A 22,445-nucleotide genomic window follows, 5' to 3' on the forward strand; every position below is an offset into this window, starting at 1 on the left:
ATTTAAATAAAAATTCGGATATTATCCAAGGGGGGGGGGGGGGGGGGGGGAGTCACCGGGCTTATCCAGGTTACGCCCAGCGTACCTAAGATTACGCCCAACGTAATTTGGGTTTCCATCCCCTATAAAATGAAGTCGAGGTTGCCGAGTTTCTTTGCTCATTTCTTCATTTTCTCTCGTATTTTTGCATCGTTTTTCGTGCAATAAATATCCCGAAGCAAGTCTCGAAGCCTTGAAGATCTCGAGAAGTGCGATTCCCGAGCCGAAGCTCTGCCCGCGAGAAGCCAATTTTTGTGAAGATCTTCCAGATCTACCGAAGAATACTACTTCTACAAGCCGTAGTGTTGTCCGATCATCTTCTGATCAAGTGAGTGTGTGGTTACTTTCTTCCAACGCATAAATATTAAGTATTTGCTATCAAATATGTGTTATGTGCATAATATAAAGTTGTTTATATGTGTGGGTGTATAGTCCCTTTTATAAACACGGGTATAATACAAGTATTGTTTGAATGTATTAAGTATATGTTTGGGTGAATGTATAGTTACTTTCCTCTAACACATAAATATGAAGTATTTGTTATAAAATACGTGCTATGTGTTTATATATTGTTGTTTATTTGAGATGAGTGTGGAATGGATGTTTTATATAGTTTTTTTCTTTAATAAGTTAAACTGTATATGTATTTTATATCTACAAATATGTTGGGTTGAACATGGGTAGATGAGATAGTTGGTATGTGATAAAATGATGAGGTATGAAAGATGATTAAGAATAATATCGGTAGATGCACCAAGTAGTGAATGTTGTAATCCTGGCAGATTCGCTTATAGGATAATGTCGGCAGATGTGCCAAATAGAGAATGTCATAATACTAGTAGATGCGCTTATAGGACAATCCTGGCAGATACTCTTATAGGATAATGTCGGCAGATGTGCCTAAAAGAGAATGTCATAAACTTGGCAGTCGTGCCTCATAGTATATGACGTAATCCTGGCAGAGGCGTTTAAAGGATGATGTTGGTAGATGCGCCTTATGTAGCAATAGATTTTGTGCTAGTTCCTTAGGTCAATCCTTAAGAATGAATGAATGACGGGTAGTTGAATTCTTAGGGTAAAATCCTAAGAAATAAAGAAGATAATGGGGATGGGTAATTGAGTTGATTGTTTGATGGTTGAATATAATAATTATATTATTGTGGGTTGAAAACCCTATATGCTTGATATGAGCATATTTAGTTATAAACTTCATGCATTATCTTAATACTTTATGTTTTTTTTGTCTCATTTAATGAAAAAAAGGTGCTTAATTAGTTTAGAATTTAATTTTTTAGCAATGATGACATGCTCGGATGGAAAAGGAAGCGGAACTAGCGATTGGACGCTTGGATCTTGGATTTTGAAGAAAGAAGGATGTTGCTGGACAGTTTGACCCCTCGTCAGTGTTTTGGCCATATCTCATGAACCGTAACTCCGATTGATGAGATTCAAAATGTTCTGAAAAGTAGACACAATTTCGGACGACTTTCATGTTTTGAGAAAATGTTGAATCAAAACGTACTCGGCGAGTAGGGCCGATTACTCGCCGAGTTGGTCAGAAGTTTCGCGATTCTGGACGCGCTGACTTGCCGTACACGGGTTTTAAGTGATGGACTCGCCGAGTAGGTCATTGGACTCGCCGAGTAGCCCCTGTTTTGTAAAAATCTATATAAAGGGACTTTCAGATCGATACCCTAGGAGATAGATGAACCCTTGGAGGCCAATTGTCGACTAAAGGTGCTGTTGGAGCATGGGAAGCAAGGGAATCAACCCTACATTCAATTTTAAGGAGAATCAAGTCAAAATCAAGTTTACTCTTACCTAATCTCTTGTTTGAACTATGTTTTTACCAATTGATTTCGTTTTTGAGCTTGTTTCTGCTGTAATTATGAGCTAAAAACTCATAACTTCTGTTTAGGTAGATGAATTTGTGAACATGGATTGATTATTTGATTATGATTAATTTTAATTGGTGATTATGTTTTATTAAGCTTGTTAAAGAACCTTATGTGTTGACAATAACTATTCTTCTGTTAATAAATCAGTAATTAAGTTGTATGAACATCTCTTAGTTGCTAATTTCATATGATTTACGTGACCACATAGTTGTATGTCTAGGAATAACGAATGTGAAACTAGAATTAACTTGAAGATAGGTAAGTTAATGTGTGAGCTTGTTTGATACACCATCAACAAGAGGTTAATTGAATCACCAGTTTGATTAGCTAATTACAAGTCTTTATAAACCCGAATCAACAAACTAGGAAATTCATTGATTTAGACAACTGGCCACTGCTTGAGTTAATTTGTTTCCTAAGGATTAGTAATAGCAAATGTGAAACTAATCATCTTAGTCGGTAGCCAATGAAAAATTAATCCGATACATTGAAATCATCCATGGGAACAAATGAGTCGAACCTAAACAGAAGTCCTCTTTGTTATTGAATTTAGTTGATTTTTATTTGCTTAGCTTTTAGTTTCTTAGTTTAAGTTTTAGTTAATTGTTTAAGTTTCTAGTCTTGCAAAACTAGAGAAAACCCCCTTTCTATTATTTGTTTTATTTAGATAATATTAGCATTTATTTTAATTGTTTACCGTTCCCTGTGTTCGATACCCTACTTGCTTGAACTATATTACTAATCGATAGGTACACTGCCTTTCGTGTGTTTATTTTGTGTCTAAGTTAGTAGGATTAAAACTAGTTGGTTTTACACACATCAAGTTTTTGGCGCCGTTGCTGGGGAACGGTTCTAAATAGTTAATTTTATTTGCTAATTGTTATCATTTTTTTATTTTATTTGTTGATTAATTTTTTTATTTAGTTTAATTTTTTATTTTTATTTTTATTTTTATGTATTTACCAAATCTCGATGCTTTTGATGCTTTTCTTGAGGAAGTAGTACAGGAAATTGAGCAAGGAGATGAGGAGTATGACTCAGATGAAGATTTGCAGAAATTTGGAAGATGGTTAGATAACATCTTGCCCAACACAGAAGGGACATCTGAGTTACAAGATGAAGAATTTAATCCAGAAAGAGACTTGGAGGAGCTGGAAAGATTGCTAGCAGGAGGGTCAGATGAAGAACAAGAACAAGCTGAATTGCAGGAACCAAGCTGTGGTTTGACCATTACCACGACATGGCCCCCTGTATTTTTGGTTTGTGTTTCGAAGCATGGGGTGACGATTCCAACTTTAGAGAAATTTCTGAGGCACGATCCATTTTTGATTAGTATCCAACCGGTTCCAACCCTTGTCAATATTCTCGGGTTTTATGAATTCAAGCTCGTTTGGCCAATTTTAGAAGAAAAGAGCCAAATTTTACAAATTGGTCCAAAGAAAATATTTAATGCAATGGATGGATTGGCATTGAGTTTATTGGAAGTTTATTAGGTTGGGAATCCAGCTAAAGACTCTCACAAAAAGAAGCGCTTGCGGGAGGCAACCCGTCATTAGAGTTTGCTTTTCTTTTTCTTTCTAAATTCTAGTATTTAGGGATAATTTAGGATTTTTATTTTGATTTATTTTTATTATTACTTGGTATTTGTTTTTGATCTTTTCAGTTTGAGTGTAAGGATGCATGTGAGGGTCTAGAGTCAAGGTTGATGAAGTGAGAAATCGAGTCTAGGCGAGAGAGGAAACGAAGTTTTGAGTCAAGCTATGAGTCCAATTGATAGAAGGGTTATATAGTGTTTATTACCTAAAGAAAAATGAGGGAAATTATTAGTTTATATAACCCCCCATACATCATAAACGGACTTGGGCAGAATAAAAGTTTTGTCACCCAACGGTCTACTCGCCGAGTCCATGTGAAAATTCACGATTCTTCTGCCATTTACGCTTCAACCTGGCGAGTCTACATGCTTACTCGACGAGTCGCTCATTCTTCTTACTTTTGAGTTGAAGATTTGATGACATTTGATATGGGCATTGGTTCTATTCTTTGAAGATCATTTTCCGAGCATTTCCAAGAGTTTTTCCCTTATGTTTGGAGCTTTTATAAGGACTGTACCACACGAGATTTTGACACCCAAGACATGGATGAGTTGTTCCCATGTCTAAAGTCAATTCGAGATGGAGCTGAATAGATAGATATCAACCTCACCACTACTATCCCAGGAAAGTTTGTTCCAATTCTCTCCTTATTTTTATTGTTCTGTATCATGCATGATATGCAATGGGGACATTGCATAAATTAAGTGTGGGGTAGAGGGTTGGTTAAATTAGTTAAAATTTGAAAATCTTGAAATTTTAGTTAAATTTTGAAATTTTTGCGTAAAATTTGCTAGGATTAATTTAGAAAATTTTGGTAAAGCAATTAGGGATTATGCTAGTATTATATTTGATAATTGCATGAAGACCCAAATGTTTAGTTGAGCTTATATACGTTCTAGTGCATTTGTGGCTTCCTTATTCCAGTGAAATCATGGGACAAAAACACGACCTCGCTTTGTTTGAAGGATGCAATATGTTTAGCATCGTGTACCAGAAATGTATCCAGGAAAATTATTATCGTTAACCAATAAAGGTTGAAGTTGAGCGCCCCTGCTTAAGCATGTACGGTTTTGAGTGAAAAAAAAGTAAGTTACATGTTAAAAAGAGAGAGAGAATTAAAAAAAAGGTTTGAAGAATTTTTGGAGCATCAAAGGTAAGTATGAAATTAGAAGATCGAAAATTCCGAAGAAATTCAAAAAGTTGAAGATACCAAAAATCAAACAACAAGGTGGTGAATTCAAAGAAATTAAAGATCAAATGTCAAAGAAGTGAAGAATTCCAAAGAGCTCCAATGTGGTATCATAAATTGTAATTGTCTAGATTATGTATGCTTGGGTTGCTCAACCAAAAATACCTTGAGGTTAAGAGGTTTTCTAAGGATGGATTCGGAGGGATGCATAAAATGAGCATTGTTCGGAAAAAGTGGGCGAATGTTTATGAGGATTGTGAGTATTTGGAGTATGGGGGGTTATTAGGAAAATTTTAGACACAAATGCATGCGTTGCGGTCTTGGCATAATGGCTGGGTTTGATTGGGATTGTCTTATGTAATATTAGTGTACTAAAATTCAGTTTTGCTTGGGGGCAAGCAAAAGTTAAGTGTGGGGTATTTTGATATGAGCATATTTAGTTATAAACTTCATGCATTATCTTAATACTTTATGTTGTTTTTGTCTCATTTAATGAACAAAAGGTGCTTAATTAGTTTAGAATTTAATTTTTTAGCAATGATGACATGCTCGGATGGAAAAGGAAGCGGAACTAGCGATTGGACGCTTGGATCTTGGATTTTGAAGAAAGAAGGATGTTGCTGGACAGTTTGACCCCTCGTCAGTGTTTTGGCCATATCTCATGAACCGTAACTCCGATTGATGATATTCAAAATGTTCTGAAAAGTAGACACAATTTCGGACGACTTTCGTGTTTTGAGAAAATGCTGAATCAAAACGTACTCGGCGAGTAGGGCCGATTACTCGCCGAGTTGGTCAGAAGTTTCGCGATTCTGGACGCGCTGACTTGCCGTACACGGGTTTTAAGTGATGGACTCGCCGAGTAGGTCACTGGACTCGCCGAGTAGCCCATGTTTTGTAAAAATCTATATAAAGGGACTTTCAGATCGATACCCTAGGAGATAGATGAACCCTTGGAGGCCAATTGTCGACTAAAGGTGTTGTTGGAGCATGGGAAGCAAGGGAATCAACCCTACATTCAATTTTAAGGAGAATCAAGTCAAAATCAAGTTTACTCTTACCTAATCTCTTGTTTGAACTATGTTTTTACCAATTGATTTCGTTTTTGAGCTTGTTTCTGCTGTAATTATGAGCTAAAAACTCATAACTTCTGTTTAGGTAGATGAATTTGTGAACATGGATTGATTATTTGATTATGATTAATTTTAATTGGTGATTATGTTTTATTAAGCTTGTTAAAGAACCTTATGTGTTGACAATAACTATTCTTCTGTTAATAAATCAGTAATTAAGTTGTATGAACATCTCTTAGTTGCTAATTTCATATGATTTACGTGACCACATAGTTGTATGTCTAGGAATAACGAATGTGAAACTAGAATTAACTTGAAGATAGGTAAGTTAATGTGTGAGCTTGTTTGATACACCATCAACAAGAGGTTAATTGAATCACCAGTTTGATTAGCTAATTACAAGTCTTTATAAACCCGAATCAACAAACTAGGAAATTCATTGATTTAGACAACTGGCCACTGCTTGAGTTAATTTGTTTCCTAAGGATTAGTAATAGCAAATGTGAAACTAATCATCTTAGTCGGTAGCCAATGAAGAATTAATCCGATACATTGAAATCATCCATGGGAACAAATGAGTCGAACCTAAACAGAAGTCCTCTTTATTATTGAATTTAGTTGATTTTTATTTGCTTAGCTTTTAGTTTCTTAGTTTAAGTTTTAGTTAATTGTTTAAGTTTCTAGTCTTGCAAAACTAGAGAAAACCCCCTTTCTATTATTTGTTTTATTTAGATAATATTAGCATTTATTTTAATTGTTTACCGTTCCCTGTGTTCGATACCCTACTTGCTTGAACTATATTACTAATCGATAGGTACACTGCCTTTCGTGTGTTTATTTTGTGTCTAAGTTAGTAGGATTAAAACTAGTTGGTTTTACACACATCAATGCTCACCCGGCTCCCAAGCCTGACCCACTCAGTTTTCTTTGTATCATAGGTATCAATACGAAGATATATTTCACGGAGAGATTAAAGGAGATGTAAAATCTTTAGTGTAAATAATATAAGTTCTGTTTATGCTTATGTGTCTGTATCGGAACATGACATCCCGAGATTTTGTTATGTAATGAAAATACATTTCTTTAAAGAAATGCTTTGATAAATCTTTATCATATTTTGGGAACAAATTTCGCAACTGTTTTCTTTAAAAGATTACTCTGATTTTAAAAACAAAGCATAAACAAATCGGTCTTTTTTGGCCGAGAAATTGAGGATGTCCCATAACAAAAGGGAATGGGCTTAATGAGTAATGAGGAAACTTAGTTAAGGAAATAATGTTGGGTATTAACCAAGTAATTTCGTTATGTAGCAGTGCGGGATTTTAGGTAAGTCAGCAACCAGAGATTTACAGTATTTCAGCACTACTTACGAGGTGAGTTTCCTCACTATACTAAGGGGTATAAGGCACCAAGGCCGACCCATTGGATATGATATCCCAACAGTTGGTAGCATGTTGAGTATGAGTCAATATTATATGATAGTTGCTATGACAGCTAGGTAGATCTATCGGACTACCTGTGTTATTATGTGTTTATCTGTATGCGTATTAGTTGTTTTATATGTCGACATATTCTGTGGGGTGGGTTGAGGATATTGCTTCGTGCGGTAACCAACAAACCCGAGAGCATTCCAGATACGAGTTGAGGGTCAGGTGGGGCATGCCAGACTCGTACAGTGGGCTCGGTGGCAATCCAGATGTGAGGTGTGGACCCGGAAGGCAATTCAGACTCACATTGTGGGCCCAGGGGTAATCCAGTCTGCATAGTTGTGGACCCAGTTCATGCTGTTATTTGTATATATGTTATGTACAATGTATCGGTATTTTGGGGGACTCACTAAGCCTCGACTTATAGTTTCAGTTTATTGTTTCATGTACATCAGGGGATCGTGGCAAGACGAAGACGAGATCGTACATCTCCTCATAATTTGTTTATGTTTCTAGGAAAATTCCGATGTTAGACAATTTTTGAAACATGTTGTATTAACTATTGACTGTAAGTGTTTTGAAAAGTTTAAAATTGGCTCGAATTTTATGGTTGTTACACAAATGACAAAAAACCCTTATGTTTAACAAATACATACAAATGTATCATTTTATATATTTTAGGTTCATTAAAATTGGATATTTGCAACTTTTTTATTTTTAAATTTACCATTTTTATGTATTTATTATGGCTTTAGACGAATCGAACGAACACAAACAATGATTTGTTTATGTTCGTTCGTTTAAGTTATCCGAACAAACGAACGAACACAAACAGATAAACAAACGAGTTTTCTTGTCCATGTTCGTTCGTTTAACAAATTACATTATTCATGTTCATGAATATGCCAGATGAACATAAACGAGCGGTATTCAACATATATAATTGATCATATATGACCATAAACAAGCATATGTTAAATATGACTTGAGCATTTGGAGCATTCTCATGGAGTAATTAAGTTCGATGGAGCACTTGGGGTTCATGGAGCATGTAGCAAAGGAACATATCTTCCGAGAAAGGAATGGATCATCATAAAAAGGAACATATCAATTGACAAAGAAACGGATCTTCCAAAAGGCAGTTTGGATCAACTTGGAGTCGCTTTGAGCAACTTGGAGTGGCTTGGTGCATCTTGGAGCACATGGACCAACTTGGAGCAACATGTTGTACCATCCATTGGGATGTTACACCATATGGAGGCATCTTGTACCATTCATGAAGATGTTGGGCCAAAGGGAAAAGAGTTGTGCCAAAGGAATGGATGTTGAGCCACACATAGGAGATGTTGCGCCATAAGGAAATTACCAAAATACCCTCATAAGTCAAACTTAGTCAAAGTCAAAGTCAATCGTCTATGTTGACCCAACTTGTCAAGTGCAACTTACAGACTCGTTAAGTTCCTTCGGAACTCAGAAGACCACGAAAACCCCAGTCAACTTGTCGAGTCCATGCAGCATCCAAAATATTGGGAAAACCTTAACCAACTCGTTGATTCATCTTGCTAACTCGTCGAGTTCATGCAGAATCTAAAAAGCAGGAAACCCTCATCCAACTCGACGAGTTGACTATGCAACTCATCGAGTTCCTTTAGCCATTTTGCATTCAGCTTATTCCAGTCGAGTTCATAGCTCCAAACTCCAGATCTGGCTTTCTAGGGTGAAGTTACCACGTAAAGTTGCTAACTTTACGTGCATGCAAGGTCTTAAAAAGGCTTAAAACACCAAAACTTAGTCTAAAAGAAGTTTAGGACATGGGGAAGGGACACAACTTGATAAAGTTGATGACTTTATGAGTATGGGGGCCTAGAGGAGTCTAGATCTGAAACCATGTCCTTGTGACTAGCTCAAACCCGAAAATGACTCCATTTTGCACTAGAAATGACCATTTCTTTCACAAGGGAAGATCTAAGAAATGAGAAGTCAAGGTATTAACTCTGTACCTCAAATTGGTTGCCAATACAAAGTAGATAACGGATCTACAACCTTCTTCTTGATCCAAGCTCCTCAACCTTCGAGTTTCCTTTCAAAAGAGCACCCAAAATGTCTTCTAAGCTCACTCACTCACACAGTGGGGAGATTAGGGTTTTCTCTGGTAACGGGACAATGAAAAGGTGGTAAGGAGGCTGGAAAGGGGACTTAAGGTCCTTTAAATAGGGTGTAAACCCTAAAGATTAGGGTTTTCATAAACAACCTCAACTCGTCGAGTTGGGTCCTCCAACTCATCGAGTAGGTTCCATAAATCCTGCGACATGATTAATCTCTACACGATGAGTTAGGGGCAACCAACTCGTCGACTAGGTTTTAAAAATGTGAAATTTAAAACTTCAAATTAATACTTGGGAGTCAGGATGTTACACATGAGTAACCAGGGAGGATGCTATACAAGTCAGGCAGGGAACAAAGATCAGGGTGCTAGCCAGAAGGTGGAGTTTGCGTCTTAAACTCCAGACAAAGTTGTGATAAGCGATGAAGAGCAAGGCAACAATGAAAAAACTAGACAAGATGAAACCCAATAGCACCCCATGGGATCTTCGTCCAATAGTGATGCCAGGAAGGATGATGGGCAAGAAACTATAGCAAGGAGGAGATCCAAGAGGGTTATTCGGAAACCAGATAGATATATGGGATGTGTGGCTTCAAGTGACCTTGACTCGATTGCTTTTGATTTAGCAACTGGAGAATACATTGACACTAAGGATCCTTATTCGTATAAAGAGGCAATGACGAGTAATGAAGCAACAAATTGGTTGATGGCCATGAATGAAGAAATGCAATCACTAGAGAAAAATGAAACATGGGGTCTAGTTCCATTACTAAAGGGAGCAAAACCAGTGGGATGTAAATGGATTTTTATGAAGACGAAAGGGATACCAGGAGTTGAACCAGATAGGTTCAAAGCAAGGTTGGTGGTGAAAATGTTTTCTTAGAAAGAAGGAATTAATTATCATAAGGTGTTCTCATCGGCCGTGAAGCATAAGACAATTCAGGTTCTTTTTTGCCATGGTGAGTGCATTTGATCTAGAGCTTGAACAACTTGATGAGAAAATTGCATTTCTTCATGAGAACTTAGAAGAGAATATTTATATGTCATAGCCAGAAGGGTTCCATGATTTTAAGAAGGATCATGTATGTTTGCTAGAGAAATCTCCGTATGGTTTACAGCAGTCTCCAAGACTGTGGTACTAGAGGTTTGATTCATTTATGATCTCGCATGGCTACACTCGGAACTAGTTTGATAATTATGTCTACTTAAAGGAATTTTCACGAGATTCCTACATATATCTATTGCTATTTTTTTGATAATATGCTCATCGTAGCCAAGGACATGGCTATAATAAATGACTTGAAGGCGATCTTGAAGAATGTGTTTGAGATGAAGGTTTTGGGAGCAATAAAAAAGATAATGGGGATGGAGATTAGAAGGGATAAAAGAATAGGGTGGTTGTGTATTACTCAACAAAAGTACATTGAAAAAGTTTTGTGGTCTTTAAACTGTGATTATTCCAAACCAATTGGAACTCCTTTGATAACTCACTTTAAACTTGGTCCAAATACTATACCCACAACTAATGAAGAAAGGAAGTATGAGTAGGGTTCCTTAATCTAGTGTCATTGGAAGTCTTATGTATGCAATGGTCTGTACCAAACCTGATTTGGCTCATTCAGTTAATGTGGTAAACAGGTTTATGAGTAATTTAGGGAATGCTTATTGGGAAGCTGTCAAGTGGATCATGCGATACTTGAAGGGAACGGCGGATGTTTGCTTGGTGTATGAAGCTAATACGAAAACTGACTTGGTTGGATATGTTGACTCTGATTATGGAGGTGATTTGTTGAATCGTAGGTCACAGATATGTTATATTTTCAATTTGTTCGGATGTGCCATCATTTGGAAGTCAACTTTACAAGATATTGTAGCTTTGTTTATAACTGAGTCTCGGTACATGTTTATGATGGAAGGAACAAATAAGGAGATATGGTTACATGAGCTTATTCAAAGTCTTGGTATAAAGGTTGAGAAGCCGGTATTGTACTGTGACAATTAGAGCATGTTGAAAAATAATTAAACATATATAAACATAAAATGAACCTAAATGAACGAACATAAATGAACGTTCATGGAAATAATTGGACAAACAAGACCAATGTTCACGTTCGTTTATTTAATTAAATAAACGGACAAACGAAAATTTGTGTTCATGTTCATTCATCTATTAAATAAACGGACTTCCCATTGATGGTTCACAAACAGTTCGTTAGTTCCTAGTATTTATGGCTCATTAAAGCTTTTATGTTTGATATAAATGTTTGTTTTTATTTATTATTATTTTTTTTGGTAAATATTACCATGTAAACCTGTAAAAAAATAAAAGCGTTTTTTTTTCTATGAAATATCCAACTTTAATGAACTAAAATACACAACAAAAATAAATGCATAAAACATAAAACTTTATTGTCGTTTGTCCTGTGTAATTAACTGTATGAAAGAAAAAGAGAAAATTTACACATATTATGTAAAAAGTCAACGGATCAGTTGTTGCTTAACTGCCTAAAATAGAAAGAAAATTTGTAAACGTAATTTTTTATTTTTATTTTATTTTACATTTTGCGATTTAGTTCCGAGATATATATTGCCCCTGTTTCTGTTTATCGAGAAAATCTAGGGTTCTTTTTGTTCTTAAAATTGCAAGTCATGTAGAGAGCACCGGATCAGATAAACTCAGATACATACCGATGATTTTGTAGCGAAAAAGTCTTCGGTCTTTCAATTGGGTTTCCAATATCCTACATTCTTACAGATTCACCGCTGAATTTCTGTTCAGCCCCTTTTTTTGAAACCTAAACTTTGATAATCAGTCGCCATTAAAATCAAGAATGAAGAGAGAACTAGCCTTCGCATTGGAAGCTCGATCTCAGTTCTCTGGCTTCATTGGTCGGACTAGATCTTCGAAAAGTCCACCCCCTCAGTTCACTAAAAGGAAAAGCAAAGAGCGATCGTCTAATGATCGTTCAAAGATTTCGATTGACGAAGTGAATATGAGTAGACGGAGCAAACGGGTTAAAACTGCGATTCCAGATGGCGATTCGATAAATGTCGACGGATCCATAGGCGACGAAGTACCGCTCAAAATGAAAGCAGGTAAGAGCGAAGAAGAATCGTCCGCGGCGGAAGTAGCCATGGTCGAAGAAGCAGCCGATGTGTTAGTAGCCATGGGCGATAAAGAATCGACCGCTCCGGAAGTAGCCATGGGCGAAGAAGAATCTGCCGCGCCGGAAGTAGCCATGCGCGAAGAAGAATCTACTGCTGCTGAAGCAGCCAAGGGAGAAGAAGAATCGGCAGCGGTGGAAGCAGACAAGGGTGAAGAACAATCTGCGGCCGTGGAAGCAGATAAGGGTGAAGAAGATAGTACTAGAACGACGAAGAAGGTGTACGTGAAGCGTAAACTTAGAAAAGATAAAGTGAATAGCAGTACTCCAAAGAGATTTACGAGATCAGCATTGAAGGAGACGGAGGAGAATGTGGAAAAATTGGGGACTCCAACCAGAAAGAATCTAGAATTGAAAATGTCTAAGAAGATTGGATTGAGCAGAGTACCAATTAATATGAGGGAACTTCTTGAGACCGGTCTGCTTGAGGGTTTTCAAGTTTCCTACAATCTCGAGGTACCCTTGCCTACCAATCTATCATAGTTCGTTTTTTGTTGTTTCACTTGTATCTCTTACATGTCTGCATGTGAATCAGAACAAAGTTTTTATATTTCTGTATCTGTTTTGAGCGAAATAAGGTACAAAGGTAGAATCTTCAATGAGATTTGATAATCATGCTTTACGAAAGGAATTCATATTAGATTCAGTATAGTTATTTAGGCAGTTAGGGGTCATCCCATCTGCGTAAGTGACCTTTTGGCTTTCTTTAGGAAAGGAATTCATATTAGATTCAGTATAATTATGTCCTTACTCCCTCTTTCCGGATATACCTGTATACATAGTGGAAATATGTAAGCTTTAATCCTTGTTCGATCAAGCAATCCATGTATAAATTAATGTGCTTTTTCATATTGATAATCTCATAAAAGTTGTCAAGTTTTTAGGTGTGGAAATGATAAATGATTGAACTTTGTCTTTGTTACAGGGAAGTAATCTACAAGGAGTTATCAAAGGTACTGGCATACTGTGTTCTTGCAAGTCATGTAAGGGTACCAAAGTAAGTAATCTTACTTCCAACATAACATGATCATATAAAAGATATGATTTTTTGTAATGGGTTTAAGTTTGACTTTTATTTACTTGTCAAATGGTAGGTTATTGCGCCTTCTAAATTTGAGTTTCATGCATGTGACCAATATAGACATGCGATTAAATATATTTGTCTTGAAAATGGGAAAAGCCTCCTTGAACTACTTGAAATATGTAAATCATCAGCTTTGGAATCTCTAGAAGTAGCTTTTGAGAATGTAATTACTTCATTGCCTGTGAAGGAAGTCAAGGAACCTTCCATATGTACAGACTGCAACGGTAAACAAAACCCTAATTGACCTAACTCTCTGTACTTTTTTGGGTATTTTTTTTCTTTCTGAAATTTGGTATTCTTTTTATGATTTACAGGCCCAATCGAATCATCTTCTACTGAAAATATATTAAAATGTGACTCTTGCTTAAATCAGAAGAATCAAATTCAGTTTCAGAAACAGGAACAAGTGGTGGCCCTTGCTGCAACCAATGTGGAAGTGGAAGTGGAAGTGGAAGATAGGTGTGTATTATTTTGACACGTGTATCTTTATTCTCTACTACATTTTGCTTATACATTCATGTTACTTTTAGTATTTATTGATGTATCTTGATTTTTAACAACTTTAATGCTCAATGTATTTACTTTTAGGCCATCAAGTCCAGTACTGAAGGCCATTACAAATACAGAGATGCCAGTTTTATCAGAAAAAAAGAGAGGAAGAGGGAGACCAAGGAAGTAAGTATTTGTTTTCTGAATATAACATTTAACTTGTAGCCTATTTATGACAGATATATGATTCGACTTATTTCAGGTCAGATTCAGTTCTGAACTTACCTAAAACTGCTAAAAGTGGTAAGTTATCACGAAGTAAGATAAAAGACAAGATACTAAAAAAGTTCAGGTCACCAAGGTCAACTTCTGTAGCAAAGCCACTGGGGAGTGCTTTCTCCTCACAACAGAAGAGTGGAAAAAAGCTGACAATAAAGTTAGATTCTAATCCCAATAAAATTAATTCCTTCCAATTGCTTGATGTAAAAATGTAAAATAATAACTTTTGTTGATATGCAGGAATCAGCAGTTGCATTGGCCTGTTTTTGAGGAAGGAGGTTTACCTGATGGAACCGAACTAACTTATGTTTCTCATGGAAAGGTTATAATTTTTTTTTTTTTTTTTTTTTAAAATATTTGTTAACATCATATCATTTTCTTGAAAAAAAATCTGACATTCTTTTATTAACAGAAGCTTCTAGATGGTTATAAGTTAGGCCATGGAATATTCTGTTCATGCTGCAAGACTGAGGTATATATATGTATTTCCCATTTTGACCCTGTGTGTGTGTTTTTTTTATTATTTTTAAATTCAATAACATTTTTACATCCATGAACAGATCAGCGCCTCACAATTTGAAGCCCATGCTGGTTGGCCTACACGCAAAAAACCGTGAGTTTTTTTTTACATATGTTTCCTTCTATTTTGTTGTTAAGAGAGTAGATTACCTTTTTGGATCCATGAATAAGTTTTTTATATAAATGTTGACAGATATGAAAACATTTACATCTCAAATGGAGTATCTCTCCATGAATATGCTGTTTCTTTAAAGAGAGCCGAAAACAAAAAATGTCCTGTGAAGTTTAATGATGACCTGTGTAGAATTTGTTGGGATGGTGGAAATCTGTTGCTTTGTGATGGATGCCCTAGGTCCTTCCATAAAGGTTAGTTTTTAATTTTTATAGAAAAACAAGATCAAATATTTACAATGAATTAATCAAATATGTTTTTTTTTTTTGGTTGATACATACAGAATGTACTGATGAAAAGGATATCCCACAAGGAAAATGGTATTGCAGATTTTGTAAACAGGCAATGAAAGTCGGTGAAGATAGTGAAAATGCTACAGTAGCTGGAAGAGTTGAAGGGATTGATCTTATTGAACAGATAACAAAACGTTGCATTCGAATAGTCAAAACCCCAGAAAACATTGATCTTGTTGCATGTGTTTTATGCAGGTAACATTAACATTTAACAAACACTTTTTGCGAAAATAGAAAAAAAATGATTATTTGTTTCAGGGACTGTTTTTGTAATTTACTCTTCTCTTTATAATGTTATGATGTTATTGTTTGCAGAGGACATGATTTCAGCAAAAACGTATTCAATGAACGAACTGTTATAGTATGTGATCAGGTAACTAGATTTGAATGTATATGTGCAAATTAGGGTAGATTTAGGTTTATGATCCACTAATCATTAAACATTTTTAATGACATTGTTAGTGCGAAAGAGAGTACCATATCGGGTGTCTAAGGGAACAAAAAATGGCTGATTTGGAGGTGTGTATATTAAATATTATGCAATACTATTTTCGTTGTAAAAGAAATCGGTTGATATATGTATATTTTTTAATTATTTTGCATTTTTTTTATAGGCATTGCCAAAAGGGAAGTGGTTTTGCAGGACGGATTGTGAGAGAATTCATTCTGTTTTGCAAAATTTGTTGACTAAAGAAGCAGAGATTGTTGATGATGACCTGTTGACTTTTGTGAGGGAGAAGCAAAAGGAGAAGGAGGAGAAGGAGAAGGCGGAGAAGGAGGAGAAGGAAAAGGAAAAGGAAAAGGAAAAGGAAAAGGAGGAGGGGGATAAGGACAATAATGTAATTTCTGATGAGGACAAGGATAAGGACAAGAATGTAATTTCTGACAAGGAGAAGGAGAAGGAGAAGGAGAAGAATGTAATTTCTGAGGAGGAGAAGGAGAAGGAGAAGGATGTAATTTCTGAAATGAAATTTGTGCTTTTAAGTGGGAAGAATGCCACCCGTGAAAACAGACCGATGCTTACACAAACAATAAATATTTTTCATGTGAGTTTGTTACTATTTTGCTATAATCATAACTGCTTATATCTTTTCTTTTCTGATTTTACTATATTATTAATTATTATATTTATATTTATATTTATATTTATAATAGGAAGGGTTTGACCCTATTATTGATGCAACTAGTGGGCGTGATTTTATTCCATCCATGGTGTATGGGTAAGAATTAGTTAACGGAACATATATTAATAAATTTCTCCCTTTTTTATTTAATAATCTAATACACACACACCCTCTCTCTCATCTTAATAGAAGGAAAATTTGGAGTCAAGATTTTGCAGGGATGCTTTGTGCCATATTGACTATAGAGTAAGGCCATTCTTTCTTTTTGTGCTTTCCAATCATTAAAAACATAGTAAATTTTTTAGCAAACTCAGGGACCAATCTTGCAATATAGTGAAAGCATAATATAAAAATATAATTTGATGTTTTGAATTAAATAAAATGTGCAACAGCTCAAATGTAGTAAGTGCGGGGACTCTTCGAGTTTTTGGACAAGACATTGCTGAACTTCCAATAGTTGCTACAAGTAAATGCAACCAGGGGAAGGTACCCTATATAAATATAATTGATTAATTTCACATCACTTGTTACTTACTGCTGATGTGGCATTTGATTTTTTATTTATTTTGTTTTTTTTGATTGCCAGGGATACTTTCATGTATTGTTTAGCTGCATTGAGAGATTACTTTCATCTTTAAATATAAAGAAGCTTGTGCTTCCAGCTGCAGATGAAGCTAAATCCATATGGACCAAATTAGGCTTCCAAACAATAGAACCAGAAGAGGTAGATTTTATCATGCATCTTAACGTGTATATATATATATATATATATATATATATATATATATATATATATATATATATATATATATATATATATATATATATATATATATATATATATATATATATATATATATATATATATAAAAGTCTATTATTTTATTTGGATTAATTTTAAAATATAAATATTTATTTTTTGGGGTGGGGGGTCAACAGCTTGGTGACTTGAGGAGAAGATGCTCGGCTATGATGACATTCAAAGGCACATCCATGCTACAAAAGGATCTTATTGCCAAACCTCAAAATGGTGGCCAGGATAATAAGGTTGATGTTCAAAAAGTGGATAATATTATAGGTGATGTTGATATTCAAAAAGTCGGTGGGGAATAGTAGGGAGATAAAGGAGGAAACTTTTTTTTTTTTTTTTTTTTTTGGTGGAGAAGGAAAGAAGGTGGTTGTTGATGGAGTTTGGGTGATGATTATAGTTGGTTTTAGACAGAGACTACATATAGAGTAATCTATGGAAGAAGTAATGTTTTTTCTTTTTCTTTTTTGTGTGGGCAAATTGTTCAAAATGATAAATATATATTGCCTCATGGTTTATGATGGTTTTAGCGGTTTGTCTTTGTACATTTCCCGTATGTGTGTTCTTTTGGTATATATGTATTATTTGTTTTGCTTTATTTGTCTTATTAGTTTGTTTTGTGTAATCTTTACTTTAAAGGACAGTTGAAAGGAGGCGAGAGGGGGTTGAATGTATCACATTAATATCACGGTAATTGCCATCACCGTTTTAAAAGGTAACTTCATTCTACACTATATCTAGAATGAACTATGGAAATTGTCCTTATGATAAGTCAAAAGGTTTATATGTAGTCAGGCTGTTGCATTTGTTACAAGAATCGTCTGTAAATTATAGTCATGTTGCATGTTTGGTCCCTTAACCGTTTAAATTAACATTACATCCGTTAAGTCCATTGCTAAATCTTCAGTTGTTCCAAAAGGAGTATATCCATATTTACCCTTGTCTACTCCAATTCTTTATCTCCTTCAGACGGTTTATCTTAAGGTTTGGGTAGAGATGGATACAAACAAGGTCAATATGGTCATTTGTAGTAAAATGAATTAACGGGTGTATCCTTAAGTTAGATAGCCAAGTGAACAAACAAGCAAAAAAAAAAAAAAAAAAACCTTTTAAGGACCATCTATGCAACAAATGAAACATTCAGACTACATCCATAACTTTTGAGGAACATTAATGCAAAACGTTTAGACGAAATCCATAACTTTTGAGGACCATTTACGCAACAAATGAAACGTAGGGTTAATTTAATAAAGAATCAAACACTACGATCTAACCATATAACCATACATGCATGTTCATGTCTAAATATAGGATTCTACATAAACTGAAAACAGATGTTCATGTCTAAACATATATATGATTATATGTTCATGTAGGTTCGGTTATAAATACCCATATTCAGACATAAACATGTGTGATTAGGTCGTATAATTTAGTATATATGTGTTGACCGAACTCTATTACATACACCATTTCAATAATTTTCTCTTAAATCTATAATAAACAATGCTTTTTGCTATATTTTGTTTGTAATTTGCCAAATAGACAAAACTTTCACCCACTCACTCACCTTTCATCATGGTCTTATAAAACCTGTGGTCTCTTATCTTGGCGTGTGGACCATTCTTCCTCCATTTGCCGCCCTTGTTCCAATTCTTTTTCCATCCCTTAACTCCCAAGCGAATCCTCACTCTTCAAATTAACAAATCATTAATTTAATTAAGACCACGTTTCTATTTTGGGCAAAAACATATCCCAATCCAAAATCGTGTTAAAAAGTAACATGTAAATACAATAAATAGTGCATAAAAGATAACACGTAAAATCTTTCACATGATAAGTGGCTACTAATTGGCCGATATATATCTTTTCTTAAACACTATTCACAACATATATCTACCTCTAAACGCTTTCACTTCAATCACATCCATGGTAGATCTTATCTGTCTTGTAATAATTTGAAGGTCATAGGTTCATTTCTTCTAAGGTAATCATATGCTGAATAGTGTTTAAGTAACATGCTTTAAACGAGACATAAGTGCTTGAGTGCTGGAAAAAATAAGTCCTCATTAAGCACAACACATTGTAAAGGCATATATAATATCTTAAACAATGCTTTTTCCTCTATGTATATATAACAACACCTTGTATATACCCCCACGACAGTTCTTAATCTCACAATCCTTTAATCCAAAAAAATGAACACCAATTCAAGAACCATATTCTTTTGGATATCTGTCACTACCATTGCTCTTCTTTCCATCATACTTTCTTTCTACAACACTAACTCAACCATAGCTACTACCATCTCTTTACCTGGCTTTCAAGTCACTTTTATCAAAAGGGTCGTTGAGAATAGTGGAATTTACGAGTTATTCTCTTTCATAAGCCAAATCTCCGGTCATCATCACCACCACCACCATCATCACCACCATCATCACCAGAAGGTCGCCTGTGTCAACAAGTGGAACTCTAGTCTTGTATCAGAATACCGGGTGTCACTTGTTTTGACCGTTGACCAAGAGGGTTGTGGGAACTTCAGCAGTTTACAACAGGCCGTTGATGCTGTTCCTGATTCTAGCGTTGGTGCGACTCTTATCATTCTTGATTCAGGAACATACAGGTAATTCATGTTTATGTTTTCATGATCATGAGATCTTTTGTTAAGTTGTGCACAATCTAAAAAGAAAGAAAATGTTATTGTTATCGAAGGGAGAAAGTGACAGTGAACCAGAGTAAAAGCAATTTGATAATTCAAGGCCAGGGTTATCTCAACACAGAGATCACATGGAACGACACTGCAAATTCAACCGGAGGCACTGTTTACAGCTCGACAGTTTCCATTTTTGCTCAAAAGTTCACTGCTTACAACATCAGCTTCAAGGTAATGCATGCAAGTAAATCATTTTTTTTTTTTTTTTTTAAATCTTTTGAAAATCGATCACATGGTTGAATTGTTATTCGATCAATGGAAAATAAGAACACAGCTCCTCCCCCAAACCAAGGCGCAGTTGGAGGACAAGCCTTGGCACTAAGAATTGCAGGTGATGAAGCAGCTTTTTATGGGTGTGGGTTTTATGGAGCTCAAGACACTCTTCATGATGATCGAGGAAGACATTACTTCAAAGAATGTTTCATTGAAGGATCGATAGATTTTATTTTCGGAAATGGTAGATCACTTTATGAGGTATATTAAGTAATCGTTTCTTCAAGAAAACATAATGAACTATTAAATAATGGGTTTTGACTTTTAATAATTTCAGGATTCTACACTGAACTCCATAGCCAGTGATGCCGCGAATGATGGTGGGGTAACCGGAGCAATAACAGCACAAGGGAGGAGCTCCGAGAATGAAAAAACCGGGTTTTCGTTTGTGTCTTGTAGAATAGGAGGAAGTGGTAGGGTGTGGCTTGGAAGGGCGTGGGGTCCTTATGCAACTGTGGTGTTCTTGAAAACCTACATGTCTCAAGTTGTTTCATCTGATGGATGGAATGACTGGAGAGATTCCTCTAGAGATCAGTTATGTCTAATTTAGTCTTTTCACCCATATACTAAAATTAATGATATGAACTATATATAGTTAGTCGTAACGTTTAAATGCATTTTCAGGACTGTTTTTTATGGAGAATATGGGTGCTCGGGTCCTGGAGCAAATAGCACATCTAGGGTCTCATATGCAAAACAACTAAGTGCAGAAGAAGCGAATCCATTCATGGATATCTCCTTCATTGATGGAAAGGAATGGTTATCAGAGTCAAAGTTGGTCAACACGATTTAAGACAAGTCGTAAACGTTATTAATATAGTGGTGTAAGGTGTAATACGACATGCAGTAATAAGCGATCGAGGATTATAGAACAAGTGAGAGACATCCATCAATTCATTAATAAAGTAGTTTCATATCATATTGTTCATATCACGTCAGCGTTTTTTTTTTGTTGGGTGTAACAAAATCATTACTTAGATATTGTTGATAATGATATTGCATACCCAAAGATCAGTAACGAATTTGATGCCTTAACATAATTTATAAAATAATTTCTGCTACTCTCGTTTTTGTCATGGTTATATGCTTTCACTTAAATTGCATCGGTCAATCTGCCCAGTAACAAAAGTAAAACATTAGGCATCCATAATATATTAAATTTTATAAAGTTTAATAGATTTCTACATTATTATTTTATCTTTTATTTTTTCCTCGGCAATGCATTTGAATTTTATAAAAATTCAATGGAACATATTTTAAACATAAAAAAGTAATATTTTTCAATTCAAATTCAGTATCCATTAAATTCTTTATGTATTGAATGCAAATATGACATCTTCGTTATAATTAAGTTTAATCCATTTAAATAAATAGTCTTTCTTTCTAATTCAACTCTTCCATTTGTGCATCCGTAGTCTTTCTTTCTTATAATAATCAAGTTATATAAAAGTTCATAACATGTATGTTATATAGACCAAGATTGTATTCACAAGTAGAAACATGAACCATAATTTTTGTTGATGCAAACTATATAAATTAAGACGAAAACATCTCAATCACAAAAGAAGAAAAAAAAAACATTATTATGATTTACAACTAAAGGCTTAAGATCACAAATGGAATATGATTAGTGTAAAATGTTTAATTGATGATGAATAGATAAAGTGATGATGTTTTATGAGGCTTCAGCTTCGTACAACTTGCAATACTTGATTTCATATTGAATAGACAAAATTTTCATTTTCGAACCGAGCTTGATGTACCATATTAAATTGGGAAGCACAAATTATTGTATATAGAGAAAAATTGTTGTGTACGGATCAACTCCTATTAAATTAGATAGAGACTAATTAATCACATAAAAAAGTAGAGGCGAATTTGATACCGGAACCGGATTGAACCTATTGGTTGCAAAACCGATTGGGGTCAAATGTAAGAAACTAATACCAAACCGATTAAGGGTATACAATACCAAGTTCAAGTTTTCGTTACTAATCCCATGTCAGTCTCGAATATGCATAATACAACTTTCAAAGCAATAAGTACAAACTGGAACATGTTTTCTGAAGCGAACCGATATGACATTAACACATGCAAAATTCGTATAACTTCTGGTGAAGTGTACCATCTAGTTTCATATAGTTGAGGTTTTGTATATCTAGACTTAAATTTTCTAGCTTTTACATTTCTACCAATAGTTTG

General features: G+C 35.0%; 2 protein-coding genes across 2 annotated transcripts; both read left to right on the forward strand.

The window, feature by feature from the left end:
- Positions 1-11,928: 11,928 nt before the first annotated feature.
- Positions 11,929-17,792, forward strand: LOC145034108 (uncharacterized). The gene is made up of 19 exons (XM_078982501.1): positions 11,929-12,945; positions 13,415-13,486; positions 13,584-13,797; positions 13,888-14,032; positions 14,162-14,248; positions 14,325-14,498; positions 14,582-14,663; positions 14,754-14,813; positions 14,902-14,954; positions 15,054-15,226; positions 15,316-15,520; positions 15,641-15,698; positions 15,788-15,844; positions 15,940-16,371; positions 16,481-16,545; positions 16,639-16,695; positions 16,842-16,935; positions 17,036-17,173; positions 17,389-17,792. The coding sequence occupies exons 1-19, from the start codon at positions 12,157-12,159 to the stop codon at positions 17,560-17,562; spliced, it is 3,129 nt and encodes a 1,042-aa protein (XP_078838627.1). The 5' UTR covers positions 11,929-12,156; the 3' UTR covers positions 17,563-17,792.
- A 1,539-nt stretch (positions 17,793-19,331) lies between these two features.
- LOC144997605 (putative pectinesterase 15) lies at positions 19,332-21,289 on the forward strand. The gene is made up of 5 exons (XM_078957500.1): positions 19,332-19,880; positions 19,970-20,141; positions 20,238-20,444; positions 20,521-20,777; positions 20,868-21,289. Exons 1-5 carry the CDS (start codon positions 19,456-19,458, stop codon positions 21,034-21,036), a joined length of 1,230 nt encoding a protein of 409 aa, XP_078813626.1. The 5' UTR covers positions 19,332-19,455; the 3' UTR covers positions 21,037-21,289.
- The last annotated feature ends 1,156 nt before the right edge of the window (positions 21,290-22,445 follow it).

Source organism: Lactuca saligna, chromosome 1 (genome assembly GCF_052625555.1).
Source record: "Lactuca saligna cultivar CGN05327 chromosome 1, ASM5262555v1, whole genome shotgun sequence".
In the NCBI taxonomy this organism is placed as follows: Eukaryota; Viridiplantae; Streptophyta; class Magnoliopsida; order Asterales; family Asteraceae; genus Lactuca; species Lactuca saligna.

Excerpts from the sequence above, each read along its gene's own strand:
- LOC144997605 (XM_078957500.1), top strand. The coding sequence starts at position 19,456 with ATGAACACCAATTCAAGAACCATATTCTTTTGGATATCTGTCACTACC. Across the intron at positions 19,881-19,969 it reads CTTGATTCAGGAACATACAG|GGAGAAAGTGACAGTGAACC; the intron begins GTAATTCATGTT and ends TTGTTATCGAAG. Across the intron at positions 20,445-20,520 it reads ATGGTAGATCACTTTATGAG|GATTCTACACTGAACTCCAT; the intron begins GTATATTAAGTA and ends TAATAATTTCAG.
- LOC145034108 (XM_078982501.1), top strand. The coding sequence starts at position 12,157 with ATGAAGAGAGAACTAGCCTTCGCATTGGAAGCTCGATCTCAGTTCTCT. Across the intron at positions 13,487-13,583 it reads AGTCATGTAAGGGTACCAAA|GTTATTGCGCCTTCTAAATT; the intron begins GTAAGTAATCTT and ends GTCAAATGGTAG. Across the intron at positions 14,955-15,053 it reads TGGCCTACACGCAAAAAACC|ATATGAAAACATTTACATCT; the intron begins GTGAGTTTTTTT and ends AAATGTTGACAG.